Consider the following 20,222-nt stretch of genomic DNA (forward strand, 5'->3'; position numbering starts at 1 on the left):
TTATGGCACAACTGGAGTACATAATTATGTTCAATTTAATATTGCAGTTAATATGTATGTGTTTAGCTCAGATATGTATCAGCATGAAATTTCATATACACACTTGAAATAATGAAGACCATTGAGTAAGTAGAATTTGTGAACTTTCACAAAGTTCATATTCTGAATTTCTTGTTAATTTATCATTTTATTTTCCTTTTTTTTCCCCACAAATTTTTATTTATTATTTTTATTGTAGCATTTATATCTAGAAGATTAGGGTATTTCCATTGTTGTGTAGGAGAGGAATGCTATATTACTTCTCTGTGGACACACTGAAGAAGACTGTTCAAAGACGTGTCACGTTCATAGCCTTACAGGGAGAAAAAAAAAACAACAGTAAATGTAAGACAGCATAAAAGCTTCAAAAGTGTTTCTTTTTCTCTTTTTTCTTTTTTCTTAAACAATGTGTTAAATTAGAAGTTAGAATGATGGAATCAACTTGCTAGACCATTTTTACAAGACTTATCTGGGGGTCCAACAGAACATTTGAGGGAGAGAAGGATTTAATGTACCATCTCTGCATTTTTCTTTAATGTCAGTTTAAATCAGATATGTCATTTGCTTTAAAGAAACTTAATTTTACTCTCATGAGTTTTCGTTATTTGATTTTTATCTCTACTTTCTCTCCACCGATTTCTTTGTTAGATATAAATGCATGTTTCATTGAAGATGAAAACTAAAACATTTATAAAGATGACACATTTTACTAGATATATGAAAGTAAAAATAGCTATTGACTTTAAAAAAAAATGGAAATACACATTATAATGGTTCATGATTTTAACAGAGTTCAATGAGACTGCTGGAATTGAAACCGATTAAGTTAAATTATTCTTATTCTATTCCATTAATAAAAACCCCATATTTATTAGGTTAATGAAACAATAATATTCATATCAGATTTATAAATTACCAGGCTAAGTATTAGAATGCCCATTATGCTTCCATAGGACTCAGCATATTACAGCTATATGTTTCAATAAAATGTTAATGTCAGCTTAAGTTTCTCCCACAAGAAACTCATAGTAAAATTGTGGAAAATTTGACATAATGTATTGTATCATACTTTCTAAAAAAAAAATATATAAAGAAGAATCCTTAATACCTCTGTTGTTTACATTATGAATCAAGGATTCTTCAGAATATTTTTCTCAAAAATATACTAAAACCCACATAGATAACTGTGGTGATGAGATTGAAGACTTTTTCAAGGTGCTACAAAAGTCTTCAAAAATTTCAGACATTGGATCTCTGTCTCAGCTACAATATTTCCGAGTGTTCTCAGAAGTAAGGAGATAGAGTTGATCAGTGATAAACAGAAAATGCAATTTATGGACTTAGAAGTCTAAGTCTGAATTAAACTCAGTGCACCTGAATTATGGCAGCCCATGTCTCCTGTGAGACTATAGCCTGTAGTACTTTAAAATATTTACCTTTATATTATATGCCTATTCAAGAGTGAATGGAAAGAAGAATAAATGGAAAAATAAGATTGGTTTTTCATTCTTTATGACTGACTAAAGTATTTGCAATCCCAAGTGTGTAGAGTTTAATCCTGGAGCTGATTTCTGCTTTCCTTAGTATATGGAAAAGTATTCCTTTCCTTGATCCTCCCATTTCTTTTCCTGACAGACAAATGAAAGGACATCATTCACTGGAGTAAATGCAGAGAGTAAACTACTTTCCTTGAGAAGAGTGAAAATAAGATTGACAGCAGAATTTTGCAAGGATGGTTCTACTTTTGTGTACTTTGTATTTTGATGCAGTGTCTAAAACTGCACTGCATCCCGTACTTACTCAATGCATTTAATGTCTTCACTGACAAAAATAATAAAATTAAGTGTCTCATACTATGGTAGAGATTTCTAGAAATTGATAGATTAGACTACAAATTACCTTTTAGGTGATAAGCTTCTGATTATTTTTCCTCTCTGTTTTCACTACCTTATTAGCAATTAATGATATGAGCTCTTGCCACCTTGTAGACTAAATTGATGACTTTGGTATTGCACTGGGAGTCAAAGTAGTGTCCAAAATGCATAGCTTAGGGATGTAGTTTTAAGGGCTGAGGATAAAAAATGTGGGGAGTAGCTGACACCTCATAAAAATAATTATAACATATAAACATTAATTGGGGATTTAAAAAAAACCCAGTCTTTAACATAGTCTCCTGCAGTACTGCCTAAGTACTAAACTGTCAAAAGTTTTGCTTTTTTAACCATTAGATGATTACAGAGAGATTATGTACTAATGAAGTAAACAGATTTAGATATTACATAAACATAATGGAAATGTTAAAGAAAATGCAGGATACAGTACTCATTTGGACATCAAAATGTGACTGAGTAAAAATAAAAACATATAAATAGAATGTGGGGTGTACATGGCCATAAAGTATTCATTCTGTTGCTATATGTCAGTTTTATATCAAGACATATTTAAGTAAAATTATGTGAAGGAATTGAATTGTTTCAATATTTTTCATTCAACATTTAATTGCAAACTAAATGTGAATTCATTTAAGTTTTTTTTTTATTTTGGGTTTTTTTTAGGTTTTTCAAATGGGAACATAGTAATGTAATAGAACAGAAAAAAAATAACTCTGTAGAAGCAGAAAAAAAATCTCAAACGACCCAATAAATAATAGGGCTTTATTTTTGTAGTGAGTGTCACTCTGTAGCTGGCTTGTAATACACCAATAATCCTCAAATGACTCATGCTTTCCTGAGATATGATAAAATCATGTTGCCAGTGACCTTCCCATAAAGCCCTGCCAGTCTCTCCCCATGATTCTTCTTGATTGCACAAAACTAATACTCCATTATTTGTGGCAATGTGTTGCTTTTTGTGTAGCCTGTTCAACTTCTTACTGTTGTGGTCGTTGTCTTTTACCATTTCCACTTTTGTGTTATTTCAAGCATTCTTCTAACTCCTTTTACTTAGGTAGTCTCTATGTAGAACAAAAAAAAATCTTAGAAAACTTAACTAAGGCCGCAGAAGAAAATCTCTCTTTTCCAAGAGAGATTTGATGAGTTCACTTTCGTCTTTGGAATGACAACTGTAGATGCATTAATTTTAAAATATTTTTTTCTGAGAATTCTTCATCATAATTCAGCATTATGTCCCCCATGTGTATTTCTAGCATATCTTCCCACAGATTGGATCAAATATCTCAACCGTTATTTACAGTTTTCACACTAAGGCTAGGATATAGAAGGCTAAAATATATGGTCAGATACTTATTTCAATTTACTGCAGCATGTCTGAATGATGACAGTTTTATTCCTATGTATTTTATCAGCTGTATGACACTACCAAAAAGGGATATACCTGAGATAAGAAAAGCAGCACAAACCAAGAATTGCAATATTCATAAGGCTATTTAAGTATGAATTAACAGCTTTAACAAGTGTAGGCACAATTTCTGCTTGTAGATTTTTAAAACAACTCCCCGTCCATTAATGTGTTATTCAAATTTATTTAATATGATATCTTACTATCTAGCTTTGAAAGCTGTTGCATAGAATTGGCCAGCAAAATCAAGGAATTCTATTCTTTTATTGCTTCCATGATAAAATGCATGTAAAATGTATCACAAAGATTGCCCTTAGATATTAAGGGATAAAAAAGAAGAGTGAAACCTGGCAAGAACACAAAGCAGTCTTTCTGGATATTTCAGTAATGAAAGGAAAATGAGGACAAGAAAATTACAAGAAAAAGAAAGGCAAGAAGAGTGAAGATATAGTTGATTCTTCTCTGAGATAGAATAAAGGTTTTTCTCAATCCTACTTTTCTATGAATGTTTTTTTCTACAATTTTGTTTTTAGTCTTCTATATAAAGCTTTCTTCTGGCTAGTTGTCTGCCTCAAGCTCTCTAGAATATAAAAATACGTAAAATTATGTTACCACCTATTGTGTCACACCGTGTTAGTTCATGCACATGTACCAGCTTGTGGGGGTCCTGAATGGCTCTTTGTCTCTTTGACAGGTACCATCCATCTCCGCATTCCTGAGTCCTCCCCAGTTGGGACAGCCATTGGCAGCGTTAAAGCCACAGATGCGGATACTGGAAAAAATGCAGAAGTAGAGTACAGAATTATAGATGGCGATGGGACCGATATGTTTGATATTGTGACACAGAAGGACACACAGGAAGGCATCATCACTGTGCGAAAGGTGTCTATTAACAGCATTCACTAAATGAGTTTGATGTCAATGTCACAAATGTTCATTGCTTACATCCTGTGATAACACATGCTAACTGCTTAACATTTGCAAGCATACCCCATCTGTGACTGGAAAATAAAAGGTGGTGACTATATCTAAGATGCAACATTGGTTTAAAGCATTGTCACCAGTAAAGTATGAAAAAGTGGACCAACCCCAATGTGTTAACACTAATTATCTCTGTGATTTCAAATGCAGATTTCTTAGGTGTTTCTGTAACCTGTTTTCTTCAGCAAGCAATCAGCAGCTCACTCACTAATGAGAGACATAGATTTTCCTTCTCTTTGAGATTCTCATCTGTTTGGGTGAGATGACATCTGTATGTGAGAACGCAGACATGAGTTTCAAGTTGTATGGTTTTCTTCCTGTTTCCAATGTATGAGAGGGCTGCCACATTGATACCTAGGAAGGCTACCTGGAACAGAGGTTAGACAGTGTTAAAGGAATAAAGTAGGTATTGATTAAAATACTTAAATTACTTAATTACTAAATGACCTTCCAAGGAATTCAAGACACCTTGGGCAGTACAAGAGCCCGGCCATGGCTCCACCCAAGATGGACGATGGGTCACATATTTTCATGCTTTTGTAAGTTTTGACCCTTTTACATATTGGGGTTAATTTTCCAATTACAGTTTCAGGTTATAAAGACCCATCCTCCCAGATTGCTCTCCTCAATTCACTGTTGTTTATACTTTTTGGGCTGATGCTGCAACTGTGTATTTGGTTCTCAGACTGGAAAAGGAATGTTTTGTCTAACTAAACCGTGACGAGAACTTGCTAACACTTTATGTGAAGTTTAGAGTCACACAGCAATGCAGTACAGAATCTGAAAAATATAAAAGCTAAAATTTAAGGCATCAACATCATTACTATGTATGTAATGAAGGTGTTCCTGTTCCAGAGCTAACTTTAGTTCTGCTCTGTCTTGCATTGTCAGAGCAATTTTCAGATGTTTGTCTTCTAAGTCTAAGATCTCACAAGTAGAAATGCCACTCTCCTACTCCTCAAAAATTTCCTTTAAGGAAGTCCCTTGTTCCTTGTCTCTGGGATTTTGAGATGAACTACAAAGAGTTCAGGCACCATTTTAAAGATAAAGCGCTGTCAATATTAGCTTTCCAAACAAACGTCCTTTAGCACAAAATAATGAAATAAACAGCATCATAAGAGATACCTCCAAATCTCTTGATAATGGCAACCAAGGGAGAAGTTCTGAAAAGAGTGTTCCTTTTTAATTTCTGTGTTTTATTGTGTTTGTAGTCAGAGTAGTTGTTTATTTGGGAAAAAATGAAAAAAAATAAAAAAGTTTGAGGTCTTATATTTTTCCTTTCCCTAGTTTGTGAAGGCTTCTTTTGAGATGCTCTTTTCTTTCTTGCTTCAGATTTTCACATAGATGTTAAATCAATAGCATATTGAAAAAAAGTCTAGTAGCTGAATCAAGCACAAGAAATTTCCTAAATTATAATAGAGCAGTTTCAAAAATGTCAATAAATACTAATGAACAAGATCTTCTGATTTTGTCATTAACAGTCTGACAGAATTTGCATTTTTCAGGATGCTTTCGCAGTCATGAATAAGTAGTTTATTCAATACCACAGACAACAGCACTAACAAGCAAGGAAGGAGATGAGAATGCTCAGTTCATTGATTCATTAAAATAGTCTCTTTTTTATTATTATTTATCCATTTGGATTGTAATTTTTGTTTTCAGTGATGAATAACTACAAATAGCTTGTGTTCCTTTACAAAATCTGTAAGTTATTAAGTTTGAACTTATTATGTGTTGTAAAAGAACTTTTTCTATACAAATTTTTCTATGCAATTTCTCACAGACAAAATAATTGATTTTCTACAATTTCATATATTTGGGCAAGAGTTTTTTTCATTACTGTTGGTGTGCTGAAATGTCTGTATAATCTACAGGTTTCATATCCAAGATGTCCAAATTGGATGTGAATGTTATAGTAGCCAGTTTACATATTCATGGTGCATATTCTGCCAGATTAAACCAATTAGAATAAATCAGGACTAGCATGTCTTCTTTGCTTTTCGGATTGAAGTCAGCATCTCTCAACAACTGAATGATACACTTTACAGACACAGTAATAGCCTTAGATCTAGATTATATATAGTTGGTTTTCTCGATTGTATTAGTAGATATTCTCCCATCTGCTCTCCATACTTTTTTTGAAACAAGTCTGGGGCAGTGGGGAAACTCATTCTTTCGCTGGACTGCATCTTTCTGCTTTTGAATAGTGGATTTAAATATCTAACCTGTCACTTTGGCATCTTTAGTGAACATTAATTAGTATTTTAAAGCTACTAGGCAAAAAAAACAAGTCATCAACCATCCATTTTGATGAATGAAAATCACCATTTCTATATCTCTCTGAGAATCTGTGAGAGTTAATAAAGTCTTCTTTGTGTCAGAAAGGTAGGTTTTCAGCTTGCTCATTTCCTTAGAATCATTAATTAGCTAACACTTTTCATCTACGACAGTTAGAAAAATTTGAAGGAAAAGAATTCTTTTCTATCCAAAATTATTTCTAATTATAACTGTGAACTGCTACTCCTTCAATTTTAAAAAGGAACTGCTGACAAAAATGTCAAATATATATTTTTTAAAAACCCCTTCTGATGTTGGATTCATTAAATTAAATGAAAAAGAAGAAGATTAAACTCTACAGTTTCTCTAGATACAGAGAGCTTTGACACACATATCTTCCTCACAAGACACCTAAACCATTCCTGATATTTAAGGCCTTGACAATAAGAATACTCTGGTCATTTTGATTATCCAGGAGTTTACAGAATTTCCTTTGGAATATTAGTGTTGAATAACTTCTTCTGAAATGTTTCTATTTCCAGTCAGTAACTCAAGCCTTTTAAATGGTTATATGACTTTCAAATCTATATTCTTGTTAAACAGCTGCAAAATTCCCTGAATAATTGGTTAATTTGCACTGAAAATCTTTTTGTCATTCATGCTGAGATAATTTGGCTAATATTTAGGAAAAGATACTTCTTCTTAAAACAGTGGTAATTTCTTATTAGACAAAGTGACTCCTGTGGTGAGGAAAATATAAGTTGTGTTGGTCTTCCCACAATGCAGGGCAGAATCTAATACGGCTTGAGCCCTCTTTAGGTTCCATTATGTATATAAGAAACATCTCTTAATATGAAAATCTAATTTAATAAAATTTATCACAATTTTCATTTTTAGCCACTGGACTATGAGACAAGACGACTTTATACTTTGAAAGTAGAAGCTGAAAATACTCATGTGGATCCCCGTTTCTATTACCTCGGGCCTTTCAAAGACACAATTATTGTGAAAATCTCTGTAGAAGATGTAGATGAACCTCCTGTTTTCAGCAGGTCTTCTTACCTTTTTGAGGTGCATGAAGATATTGAGTTGGGGACAATAATAGGAACAGTAATGGCACGGGATCCTGATTCCGCCTCAAGTCCAATAAGGTAATACTTCAGCATCTGTAAACATTATTTGTTAAAGAAATTAAGATAAATAGTAATAGAACATTAATTTCACATAGAAATTTTTTCTATTATTTTTTACTGTCCCAGAGATAGATTGAATTGAGAATGGTGCTATCTGTAAACCTACAAACATGCAAGCAACAGCAATTTTCTTGCACACAAGAGACACGCAAAATATCTTCCAGTGCCTCAAGTCATAGAAAACTTGATTTCAAGTAGGCCCATCAGGATTGCCTCTTGCTTCATACTGTGAAAAGCTTTTAGAGTGCTCATGAAACAAGTTCTCATCTTCAATAAAACTAACATCATGCATGAAATAAAATTAAATGCTCATCATATAAGCTGAGTAGGCTTAAAAATAGTTTCTCTAGAAAAGAGCAGGTTTTTGTTTTATTCTAGTTAAGACATTATTAAAAAAAAGTTTTTAGAGCTAGCTAGTTGAGTTATTAGTGTAAGTAGGTAATAATAAAAAAAATTGAGTATGTCTTTATTGCACTATCATTGAAGTTTTCATTGGCTGTTCTAACTTACTTTTTTTGTTGTTTCTACACTAATTGTGTTGTTGGTTTGTTTGTTGGGGTTTTATTTGTTTGTGTTTCATATTTACTGCAATTATGTGTGATGGAGTGAGCAAACAACAGCTACCAAACAACAGCTACTACAGTAGCTATATGACAGTACTACTGTCATATAACAGAATTATTTTATTCAACTCAATTTAGTTAAGTATTGTAAGTAAAATCAGATGCACTTGATGAAGAGTATAGATTACTCATAAATTTTCATAGAAACATAAACATTTGTTTCTGTTGTACTATCCAAGTGTACTATATAATTTTAAAAAAAAAATTGACCCAATTCTGACACATATTCTGATAATTGTTCTGTGTTTGGCAAAATCCTACATTCAATTCCACATCAAAAGTTCAATTCTAATTTGAAGGCAATGTTAACTATTAGAAAACAAAAAAAAAAAGGAAGAAAGATAAATTTTCTGATACTAGTTTGACACCACCATATCATGTTAGCGGACATCTTCCCTGTCAGAAGTATAGCAACAACAGAAATATAGAAGGTCCTTTAACATCTATGTATGAAAGTGAAAGTTCTGCATGTGGACTTATTTTCCTACAGGTTTTTATCTTAATCTCTAGTGAGTTAATACATCCTAAATAGTACAAGCTGAGTTTATAGCAATACTTTTAAAAAGCTTGTAAACTAGCTGTCAGTCTCAGTCTGAAGAAACATTATGTCAAAGACCATTCTCCTTTCAGGATTAAATTAATTATTTAATTAATATATTGAAATTGGGATTTTTCTAAAATAATTCTCCTCTATTTTTGCAATAGCTCCAATTTTCAGACATTAGACACTATTGTATCATGTTTTTAAAATTCAAATTTAATTCCTTATTCTATGAAGCTTACCTTCAGAATTTTCAGAAGTATTTGTAGAAACTAAATATATGCATTTTCAGAACTAACCTTTGTAATGTAGAACATAAAACCTGTACTTGCCTTGTGAAATATATGTTTTCTTTAACTTTCTATAATTTTGATGATACTTTTTGTTTCATTACTGTATTTAGGTTTTCTCTGGATCGTCACACTGACCTTGACAGGATCTTTAACATCCATTCGGGAAATGGGTCCATCTATACTTCTAAGCCACTTGACCGTGAGATATCCCAATGGCACAATCTTAGTGTTATAGCTGCTGAGATTAGTAAGCTAATTTGTTTCTTCTTTTTCCTTTCAGTTTTCCTTAGCCTGTAAAATTACAGCTGCAACTTTGTGGTGAAAACACCCCTCCTTTGTTTGCTCTCTGCCCCTTTCTACTAGATGTTCTGGGAAAGTGAATTGTGGAGTAGCTAACAGCAGTTGTCTCCTCATTGCTCTTTTCCTCACCTACATCCATCACTGACCTTTAATGTCCAAGTTACTTCTGAAATGTTAGCCAATTAAATATTAAGACAGAAGTGATTATTTTTGTTCCTTTTCTTGGAGGACAATAAAATGATTTTGCTGCTAAAATAGCTGAGTTTAGCATAGTAATCTATGTTTTTGTGTCTATTATTTTCTTTGTTTCCTTAGAAATACTTTCATTATCTCTTCCTATGGAATCTACACCTACAGCTCTTAGAATCAATATATCATAAAGGTTCCATTCAGCTTGATCCCAAAGCTGTAGCATTTCTTGGACCATTTAAAACATGTCTCTGTAGATATTCTCATGTTAAGAGCATAAACAGAAGAGCAGATATCCTCCTAAACCTACTATGTTATTGAGAATAACTTTAATCAATGGACAGAAAAATTTCTAATGGACAAAGGTCTCATCTTTGAAATGAGCAACTAAGAGTCACTTCCTCTCAAAGTCACTTATTTTTTTAGGGTTAGTTCTGTAGCAGTCAAAAAAAAAAAAAAAAAAAGGAAAAAGTAATGATCAACTGTGAAACGTGGCTGCAAGAGCTACACCACAGAGGACTAGATAGAACATTGTGTCCTGCCAACTAAGCATTCTGTGTAAACAAAACTAAAACAAAACAAAAGAACAAAAAAACCCCAAAAAAACCCCCCAAAAAACCCCACAACAATAAAAAACCCTGTAGGTTTTTTTTCAAAAACCTTTTTATTTTTTTCTTGTGACGCTTTGTCCTGAGCTTGCAAACATTCCAAGTGCTGTCCAATGTACAAAATATTTTCAGAGTTATATTATGATGAAATTTAGCCTCCTTGTATGACTAGATCTTAGTGCTAAACTTAGCTCCTTGTCAGGAAACTTAGAGTAAATGTACATCGTGGACATATCTGGAGTAGCTAGCATTCTCCACAGAGATATATTAATTTTGGAGAAAGAAATGAAGAGGGAGATTTAGATGTTTAAATATTTTAAAATGTTCCCTGTGAAGCATGACAGAATGGGAAAGTAGTGTTAGAAATTATTTGTAAAGTTAGTACAAACATACAGAAAACTGTGAAAAACTGTGTCCTAAACCTGGAAATTTAAACAATTCAGGATGTAAAAAAAGATCCATATCACGCTCCTTAGCAAAGGTATTACTAATAACAAGCCAATGTAATTCCAGCTGCTCCAAAATATCTTTTTGTTTTATTTGAAACAGAAGAAAAGGGGAGGGTGGGGGAATCAGTAATTTGGAACAATCTGTTACTGTTGTTACTTATCCAATTCCATTAATGCTGAAAAATCACATAGTGCTTGGCTACCATGCCGTAGAATTCCAGTAGAAACAGCTGCACTTTTTTACACTCAGGCATTATTTAATATTTTTGGTATGGCAACAAGATCAGCAAGTGAGAACAGGAACACTCTTATTCCTGAATTAACTAATGCTAACAAAAGGGCACTCTAAATAATAGTAGGATCTTGGCATTTGGCAGAGGGGAGATTATTCTTGTTTCTGAACCTAAGGTCTGAAAATCTACATTCATATTTTTAAAGGTAATTTAAACATAAAAAAGACCCCCTTGTAATAAATTATTTACCAGATTTTGGAAGGATACTTTTATTTGTTTTGTAGGAATTTCTTCGAGGATGTCTTGGTTTAGAGGATAGGTGTTTGCTGAGAAAGGCAGGAGCTTTTCTTTGAAATGGAGAATGTAAACCCCCTTTCCTTAAATTATTATAATTTTGAAGTTAAGGGACTCTCAGGCAAATAAATGGGAATTAGGAATAACAGTTCCTTACTAGGAAAATTAAAGTAGAAATAGAGTACTACAAAGAAACAAACTCCAAACCCTGACAGAGTCAGAGTACAACTTGACAACCCGTCAGTCAGAGTGTTGATAGCAGTTCTATTAAATGGTGGCTACAGTCCTCTTTCAGTGACAAATGTGATTCAGTTGAAGCAGTGATCCTGCAGAAGGGTGCAGTTTCCCTCAGTGTTGATGTGGAGATGTTTGGTTTTCTTTTGGAAGTTCAGTGGAGAAAGGGCTGCTTTAGTGTCCTAAAGTCTTTGTTTTTATCTTGGTAAGACATGTTGGGCTCTTCCCCCTGGCTGGAGCAACTTCTAATGGGATGAAGTAATTTTATCAGTCCCACAGTGGGACTCAATGGGCCATTAGCAGAAAATGACTCGCTGGAGGAAGGATGAGTTGTGAAAAGATAAAGAACAATTCCCATCATGGTTTCAATGGATGGCCCATTAGCAGAATATCTCCCGCGGAGATAAGGATTACTGCCCCCACGCTCAACAGATCGTGACAGAATAGATACTTTTGATCACATCCTGTATTGTAACGCAAGACAGAGGGGCAAGAAAGGAAAGTCACATTTGAGAATTTTTCAAAATACATATGCATGTCATAGAGTAAGTAAACTCTGTCCCAGCCAAAACCAACATAATGCCCAAAGTCAATTATGCCTTTGCTCTGTAAAATGAACTAGATCACAAAGAATTTTAAAATTAAAGATCAAACACTTATAAAACCTTGAGCTCACCAAGGGATCAAATTTGTTATAGAAGTAGTGGGTATACATTTCATATATATTATTTGAAGATGTTATTAACATTTTCAGCCCCCTATCTTCATGAAAAACTTAACTGCTCACTAGATCCCAATACTTCATTTTTTTCTCACTCTGCATAAATAATTTCCTTATTTTTTAGAAGGTCTGATTCTGACTTGTTACTGGTTTGTACACAAAATATTGGCCAGATTCAAACTTCATCTTGCATGTGTATTGCTCACGAAATTTGGAAGAAAACAGAAAACTCTTAATATGAAAACAATCTCAGGTTTTTTCTCTCTTCTGCTGTCAGACAACCCCAAAGATACTACTCGTGTTCCTGTCTATGTAAGAATTTTGGATGTTAATGACAATGCCCCACAGTTTGCTGTATTCTACGACACTTTTGTCTGTGAAAATGCAAGAGCTGGACAGGTATGCCTTTGATAAACTCTTCCGACTATCCAGTTTTGTTACAGCACTCAATTGTAGATCATTCTTGCCTATTGCTTAGGGAAAATCATATCAAAATTGGCTTTTGAAATGTTAAAAATGAAAGTAAAGAAACTCTGTAAGTGAAGCTTAGATTGAAATCTCAGTATGCTGCAAGTACATCAGTGTTTCAATCACCACTTTTCCTTACCTAACCTTGTACTACTGTTAAATGCTGACAAGATATGTCCATTACATGATCATGATTCACTTTGCCCTTAATTTCATAAAGCAGATCACTATATGAACTAAAAAGTTTGATCTATATTTTCAATAATTCTCCAATAGCAAAGTTCAGATCTATTTCAACCCATGCTGACGGTGATTGCAAACAAAAATATCTGTCACCGTTTTTTTTCAGTTGAGAGATTCATCTTTCATTATCACACCAAAAAATTTCTGAAAAGAAAGCATACATTTTTTACATGGTACCACAATATTTTCTTTTGCTTCTTAGCGGCTATACAATGTGTATTTCAATTTAAGTGAAATAAAGTATAGTGAAGATAAGTGAAATTAAGTACTACTTAATACCAAATTCCCAATAGGCAGTTGCTTATTATAACACTTTAAAAAATGTTTTCCTATTAAATGTCCCAGAGCATAATTAGCCAATAATAAACCCTTTAAAATGGTAGCAGTAGGACCTCAGTGTAACCCTTTCAGTACGTTTGAATAGAATGTTGTGGAAGTGTCAGCTTGTCTTAGCTGCTGGAGTCCCACAGGTATAGCATTCAGGTTATATTGCAAATTTCGCATTCAGATTGCCATTCTTCCTTCCAAAGTGACATCAATTTGAACTTAGAACAAAGAATTTGAGGCCCAAATTTATAATGCATGAAATATCTAAAGGTACTGAGCAAGTGCATTTGTCTGCTGTGACAATCACAAGAGAATTCAACCTGTTAGGTAAAGACAAATCACTGGTTGAAAATGTAGAATTTTGGACAGTTGAAGTGTGTTTTATAAATGCTAAAATAATATTTTAATCATTTTCAGCATAGATTAGGAACCCTAAAAGAAGAACATTGAATTTTCCTCTTCCAGTTTCACAAAAAAAATCCTGTTTTTAAAAAATATGTTAATGCATGAATCCACAAGTTCTACTCATCGGAGGTTTCAGAATTTTTTCTATGCAGGTTACTAGTTCTAGAGCATACAGGAAATGTTAATAGGACAGTTAAATTTCAATGTAAATGTATTTTGAGGAACAGCTTCTTCTGCGCTATCTAAACTATTGAAGTCAGTATAATTTAAAAGCACAGTAAATTCACAAATACAAGCCGCACTGAGTATAAGCTGCATCTCTGGGTGTTGGCAAATATTTCGTTCTTTGTCCATAAATAAGCTGCACCTGAATATAAGCCTCTCTGTCGTTCGCAGCGAGGACCTGCGTGCAACAAAGTTACCAAATACTAACAGAACCGCGACATGGCGGGGGGTTTACTGGCTCAACTAAGGCTGTGCAGGCTCGGCCCGCTAGGGGCTGCTGACGGGGCCAGGTGGCCCAGCTCGGTGGTGCGGCTCAGGGCTGGCCGCCGCCTCTGGGTTTGCTCGCCCTGGCCCCGCTCCCGCCGCGGCGCCGGCCAGGCACGGAGAGCACGCCCCGCTCCCACCGCGGTGCCGGCCGGGCACGGAGAGCGTGCCCTGCTCATGCCGCGGCGGCGGAGGGTGGGGGCAGAGAACCCCCCCTCCTCCCCGAGCCGCAGCAATGGCGGCACAGGTTCCCCCCACCTTGAGCCGCGACAATGGCGGCGTGGGCTCCTCCCCTCCTCCCCGGACCACGGCAATGGCAGTGCGGGGCCCCCGTCGGCTCCCCGAGCCGCGGCAATGGCGGCGCGTGGTCCCCCCGTCTCTCCCCCGGGCTGCGGTAGAGGAGGGAAGAAGAGAGCTCTCCTGCCTCTCTCCCCACCCCCTGTGTTGCCTGCAGGCAGCCAGGGCAACAGAGTAACACTTTGTAACAATCGCGAAATGCCGGCTTTTACTGGCAGGTGCTTGGCTTGGTACCCTGGTTGGCACGTCTGGGGTTGTAAATGTCAGAAAATTATTCACATATTAGCCGCCCCCGAGTATTAGCCGCACTTCCACCAAAATTTTTGTCAAACTGCTGTGGCTTGTATTCGTGAAATTACTGTACAGTAATTTCACAATTATAAGCCGCACCATTTTGACTAAAATTTTCGTCTGAACCCAAAGTGTGGCTTATAATCAGGTGCGGCTTATATATGGACAAAGAACGAAAAGTTACTGTTTTAGTTTGGAGGACAGGTATCTGCTGAGAAAGGCAGGAGCTTCTCTTTGAAATGGAGAATGTAAACCCCCTCCCTCCAAATTATTATCATTTTGAAATCAAGGGGCTTTCAGGTAAAAATATGTGAATTAGAAATAACAGTTCTTTACTAGGGAAATTAAAATAGAAATACAGTACTACAAAGAAACAAATTCCAAACCCTGACAAAGTCAGAGGACAACCTGACACCCCGTCAGGCTGGGTGTTGATAGCAGTCCCATTAAATGATGGCTGCATCCTCTTGCAGTGACAATGTGATTCAGTTGAAGCAGTGCTCCTGTAGAAGGTGCAGTTTCCCTCCATAGGTCCAGTGGTGATGTGGAGAAATCTCATTTTTTTCCTCTTCAATCCAGTGGAGAAAGGGGCAACCTTAGTGTCCCAAAACCTCTGTTTTTATCTTGGTGAGAAATGCTAGGCTCTTCCCCCTGGCTGGAGCAACTTCCAATGGGATGCAGTAATTTTATCAGTCACACAGTGGGACTCAATGGGCCATTAGCAGAAAATGACTCGCTGGAGGTAGGATGGGTTGTGAAAAGGTAAAGAACAATTCCCCGCCTGGTTTCAATGGATGGCCCATTAGCAGAATATCTCCCACAGAGATAAGGATCACTGCCCGCACCCTCAACAGATGGTTGAATAGATACGTTTTATCACACTCTGTATTGTAATGTGCAGTTTATGATCAGGTGCGGCTTATATATGGACAAAGAATGAAAAGTTGCTGGCACCTGGAAGTGCGGCTTATACTCGGTGCAGCTTATAATTGTGAAATTACTGTAAATATAAAAGTTATTTCTACATTGCATTGTTCTATTGCTTACAATCAGAATCAACTGTCAGTTAAAAAGTTGAATAAAATAGCATTAAACACTTATAAATAATGATTGAGACGCTAAATAAGTTTACACCTCCACAAATCCTTATTTAAATTCTTATAGAGCTAAATAGTGTCTTTATCAGAAAAAAACTGACAAAGTTATTGAGAGGGCCATAAATAGAAGTATTTTTTAAGAAATCTGAGTTGCAGATGATTGCTTAAAGAATGCATTTTGCAGGAAGAGAATAAATGTAATGCAGGATAACATGAATAATCTATTTGAATGTAATTATACTCTTCTTGTTTACTGGCAGCTCATAAATAAGACTTTTTATTTTTCAAATTCAATCTGTCTTGAGAGAATCTAATCAGTCCAACTGAACATGGTTCTCTGAGCTTGATTCCTCCCACATTTCTGCTATTTTTCTTCCCTTTCATAATTACATCTGATCCATTAAATTTATATCTTCTATTAGGTCACTGAAACTAATGACGCTTCATCAGTCACAGATTCTGTGTTATTCATTTAAGTATTTCCCATCTACTAAAGACAGATATTGTAATGAATATTACACTTTTCCATTTACTTACTTTGTACAGAAGCCTATATTTCATACATACATGTATATGTAGACACACGCATATTATATGTGATACCTAGGGAGGTGCTCATAAATCCATGTATACAAATATACACATATATGCAAATATATAGGGAGAGAGAAATGTGACTTTTGTAGTCTGAACGACTCAAAGGGCCTCTGATTGTTTTCCTGCTTGCTGTTACTGCTGATGCCACCCCGTACTGTGAACAAACGATGCAAATACCCTATCTCAAAAAACTCAAGCTATACACAAGCAGCACCTCTGGCAGAATGCTATTTTGGTGATTACTGTTTTTTCGACCCCCTCCCAAAAATGAGGACAGTCTTGGTGTGATGGCATAAAGAGGTCACAGGCATTCATGTGACCTACACAAGGCTGACTCAACAGGGGAAAATGCTCAGACTGCTGCAGCCCTGCAACCAGAGAAGTTCAGCTGTCCTCCGCCCCCAGGTGAGAAGAGCCAGGAGCTGGGCATCTGGACAGATGGAGTCCCACTGGTTTTGTCAGCTCCCAGCTGTCACATGTCTGGCAGCTCAGCTGCCAGCCTCCAAAGATCTTCTAATGCAAAAGATAAGAATGAGTTTAGAAAGCAGAAGTCAGTTCTGCCTTCGATAGATCTTGCATGGAAGCTGGGTATAACTTTTTTATATATTAATTTTCCCTATAGTAGATGTCAGAAGAGAGGCCCTTCTCTATTTGTAAATGATCTGCTAAAACAAAGAAGGCAGGAGTTGACCTTGGTCAGCAGCCAGCTGCCCACTCAGCCACTTCCTCCCCCCTCAACAGTATAGAGGGAGGAAAGATTGAGGCAAAGACAAACTTACAAACTGACAAAGACAAACTGGCGAAACAGACTCAATTTGAGGAAAATTATTTTAATATGCTATCTGTTAAACATGGAGTAGGATAGTGAGGAAGAAAGAACTAAAACAACTTCCATTAATGCTCCCCTTCTTCCCAGGTTCACCTTCACCCCTTCACTATTGACTTTCTTTTCTTGAACACCCCTTTCTCCTCACACTTTTTCCTGCCCCATTGTGAGCATTCCCCATGGACTGCATTCCTTCAGGATAAATCTGCTGCAACATGGGATCGCCCTCAGGGCCTCAGGGAAAGCTGTGTCCCGTTGGAGTCTCTCCTGGCCGCAGGTCCATCCATGCTGGCTCTCTCCTGCCCCGTCCCTGCTCCAGTTGTCCCCTCGGGGCTCGCAAGCCCATCCCTGCTGGCTCTCTCTTGCCCCGTCCCTGCTCCCGCTGTCCCCTCGGGGCTCGCAGGGCTGCTTCTCGCTTGGTTCCCTGGTTCAGCCCTGCCTGCCGGGCAGCGTTTTGCCCTCCCTTGCCCAAGCTTTCCATGGGGCTGAGGGGCTCGGCCAGGCCCTGTGCTGGGGCCACTGCAGCCGCGGGCACCGCCTGCAGCCTGGCCCATCCCCACCACTGCCCTGGTACTGCCCTGGTACTGATTCGGTAGTGCCCCTGTACTGTCCCGGTACTGACCTGGTACTGCCCCTGTACTAACCCAGTACTCACCCAGTACTGCCCTGGTACAGCTCTGGTACTGCCCCAGTACTGACCCAGCACAGCCCCGGTACAGCTGCAGCGCCAGCACTGGGACACCTTCACCTGACCCAAGTACACCATGATGTTTAAATGGTTTGCTACTATCTTGTTGTTACTAGCCGTCATTTTATCAAATCCATACGTGCCCACTCCCTTTTCATGTGGCCAAATGATATGTAAATAGGTCTAGCTCATAACGGATTCTCTTTCAGAGACATTTTAAAATATAAATGATGGTGTCTATTTTCCTTTTTTCAATAACTTAATTCAGTATAGATTATATAAACAAACTAGGTTTCTTGAACCAATTCTTTTTATACTGCTTCTCATGTTATCAGCTCATTTGACCCATATAACAATGCTTATCAGGGATGCTTTTATCACCATAATCTTTTTTAAACATGGCTTTTGGGATCTTCATACAAGATTTCCTTATTATATTCACCAAGTGTCTTTCTAAAAATAACTAAAATTCGTATCTATTGAAAAACTAGAATCCTTGAAGCTTTTTCTAGCATCCCATTTTCCCTTCCTATTTTCAGATATTTCTATAAAAATTTCTTAAATCCATTAATCCTGAAATGTTATTTTATCTTTGTTTATTGCATCTCTTTTGTTTCTTTCAAAACAATGACAATTTGTGATCACTTTACAGTAATTTCATGAGTATAAGCCACACCTGATTGTAAACTGCACTTCTGGCTGTCGGCAGCTTTTCGTTCTTTATCCACATATAAACCACACTGGATTATAAGCCACACTTTCGTTCGCAGCGAGGATGCTTGCACAACAAAGTAACCAATTTGTAACAATCATGCGATCATGGGTTTTACTGGCAGGTGTTCAATTCACAATCTCCACTCCCCCCGCAGTGCCGGTGGGAGCCCTGGTTTGTCCCCGTGCTGTACCGCTGGCGGGAGCCCCAGCTTGCCCCCACGCCGCGTCACCGGCAGGACTCTGGTCTCCCCGTCGTGCAACAGAGTAACCAATTTGTTACAATCACGCAATCGCGAGTTTTACTGGCAGGTGCTCAATTCCTGGGTTCGGCTCGACCTGCAGCTTGCACTTCTGGGTTGGCAAATTTCAGAACTTTGCCCATATATTGGATGCTCCGGAGTATAAGCCGCACTTCCGGGTTGGGACCAAAACTTTTATCAAAAGGGTGCGGTTTATACTCATGAAATTACTGTACTTGAAATTGTCTTTTCTTTCTTTCCCAGTTCCCCTGATTCATTCTTGCTTTTCTTCACTATACAGCCATAGATCTTGTATCTTCCACTGGTTTTACAAGTATCAGAAATTTTTCTTTGCCTTACCTCAAAAACTCTCAAAAGCTTAATTTTTTTCACTTGGGCAAGAAGAAGGTTTTGAACTACAAATTGATGTAGGGTTTCTAAAGAGTTCTGCTTTCTTTTTTCTTAATAGCGCATTATATTTTCTTTCTTTGTCATAAATTTAAAAGCAAATGTGTAGTCTATTTTAGAAGAAAATATCTACATACACAGTTGATAGAACTGATGCTTGCAGAGGTTCTACCAAGCAGAAAGATGAATTTTGCTGGAATAAGCAGACTATACAACAAACTTGTTTCCACTGGTTTATCAGTTTTTTAGTGGCTAATGACCCTCAGGACTGCTGCTGGGCCCTTAATTTCCTGTTATCAAACAGAGTAATATTCTTGTCTTCCCTGCAGTAACTCTTTGTGGCATTTCTTGAAAGAAGCAACTAAGAGTGTTATACCCCTATTTACAAGGTAATTGGGGTTTCCCATGGTTGGCAGGTCTAAGAGGAAAACAACTTTTTGACACCACATCTAAGACAGGATTTATCACGTTAAAATAGCAATCAATATTATCAGGAAACAGTTTTCAAACTGGAATATAATTATTTCAGTTCTACATGCTTTTTTTAAACTATGAGTATGAACACTCAGCAAATCAGCTGATTTTCATCAGCCTAACACCGAGAACTGACCATATTCATGGTCTCTAGTTGTGAAGTGAAATAAGCTAGTGGGTTTTTTTACTTCATTTTGTAAGTACCTGTGAAAATTAATATGCTAATTGCTCATTAAATACAGCAATTTCACAATTATAAGCTGCACCTGATTATTTGCCACACGTCTGGGTGTTGGCAACGTTTAGGTCTTCATCCATATATAAACTGCATCTGATTTTAAGCCACACTTTTGTTCGCAGCAAGGATCCTTGTACAACTTTCACAAA

The 20,222-nt window shown here is 36.7% G+C and overlaps 1 protein-coding gene across 3 annotated transcripts in view; it reads left to right on the forward strand.

Moving 5' to 3' along the window:
• LOC116995757 (cadherin-10) overlaps positions 1 to 20,222 on the forward strand; it is a 103,036-nt gene that overhangs the window by 76,721 nt on the left and 6,093 nt on the right. For all 3 annotated transcript variants that reach the window (XM_033058713.2, XM_033058705.2, XM_033058722.2), the window contains exons 6-9: positions 4,031 to 4,218; positions 7,492 to 7,745; positions 9,355 to 9,491; positions 12,550 to 12,671. In XM_033058713.2, coding sequence (XP_032914604.1) covers positions 4,031 to 4,218; positions 7,492 to 7,745; positions 9,355 to 9,491; positions 12,550 to 12,671 — 701 coding nt within the window. The remainder of the gene's footprint in view (positions 1 to 4,030; positions 4,219 to 7,491; positions 7,746 to 9,354; positions 9,492 to 12,549; positions 12,672 to 20,222) is intronic.

Source organism: Catharus ustulatus, chromosome 1 (genome assembly GCF_009819885.2).
Source record: "Catharus ustulatus isolate bCatUst1 chromosome 1, bCatUst1.pri.v2, whole genome shotgun sequence".
NCBI lineage: Eukaryota > Metazoa > Chordata > Aves > Passeriformes > Turdidae > Catharus > Catharus ustulatus.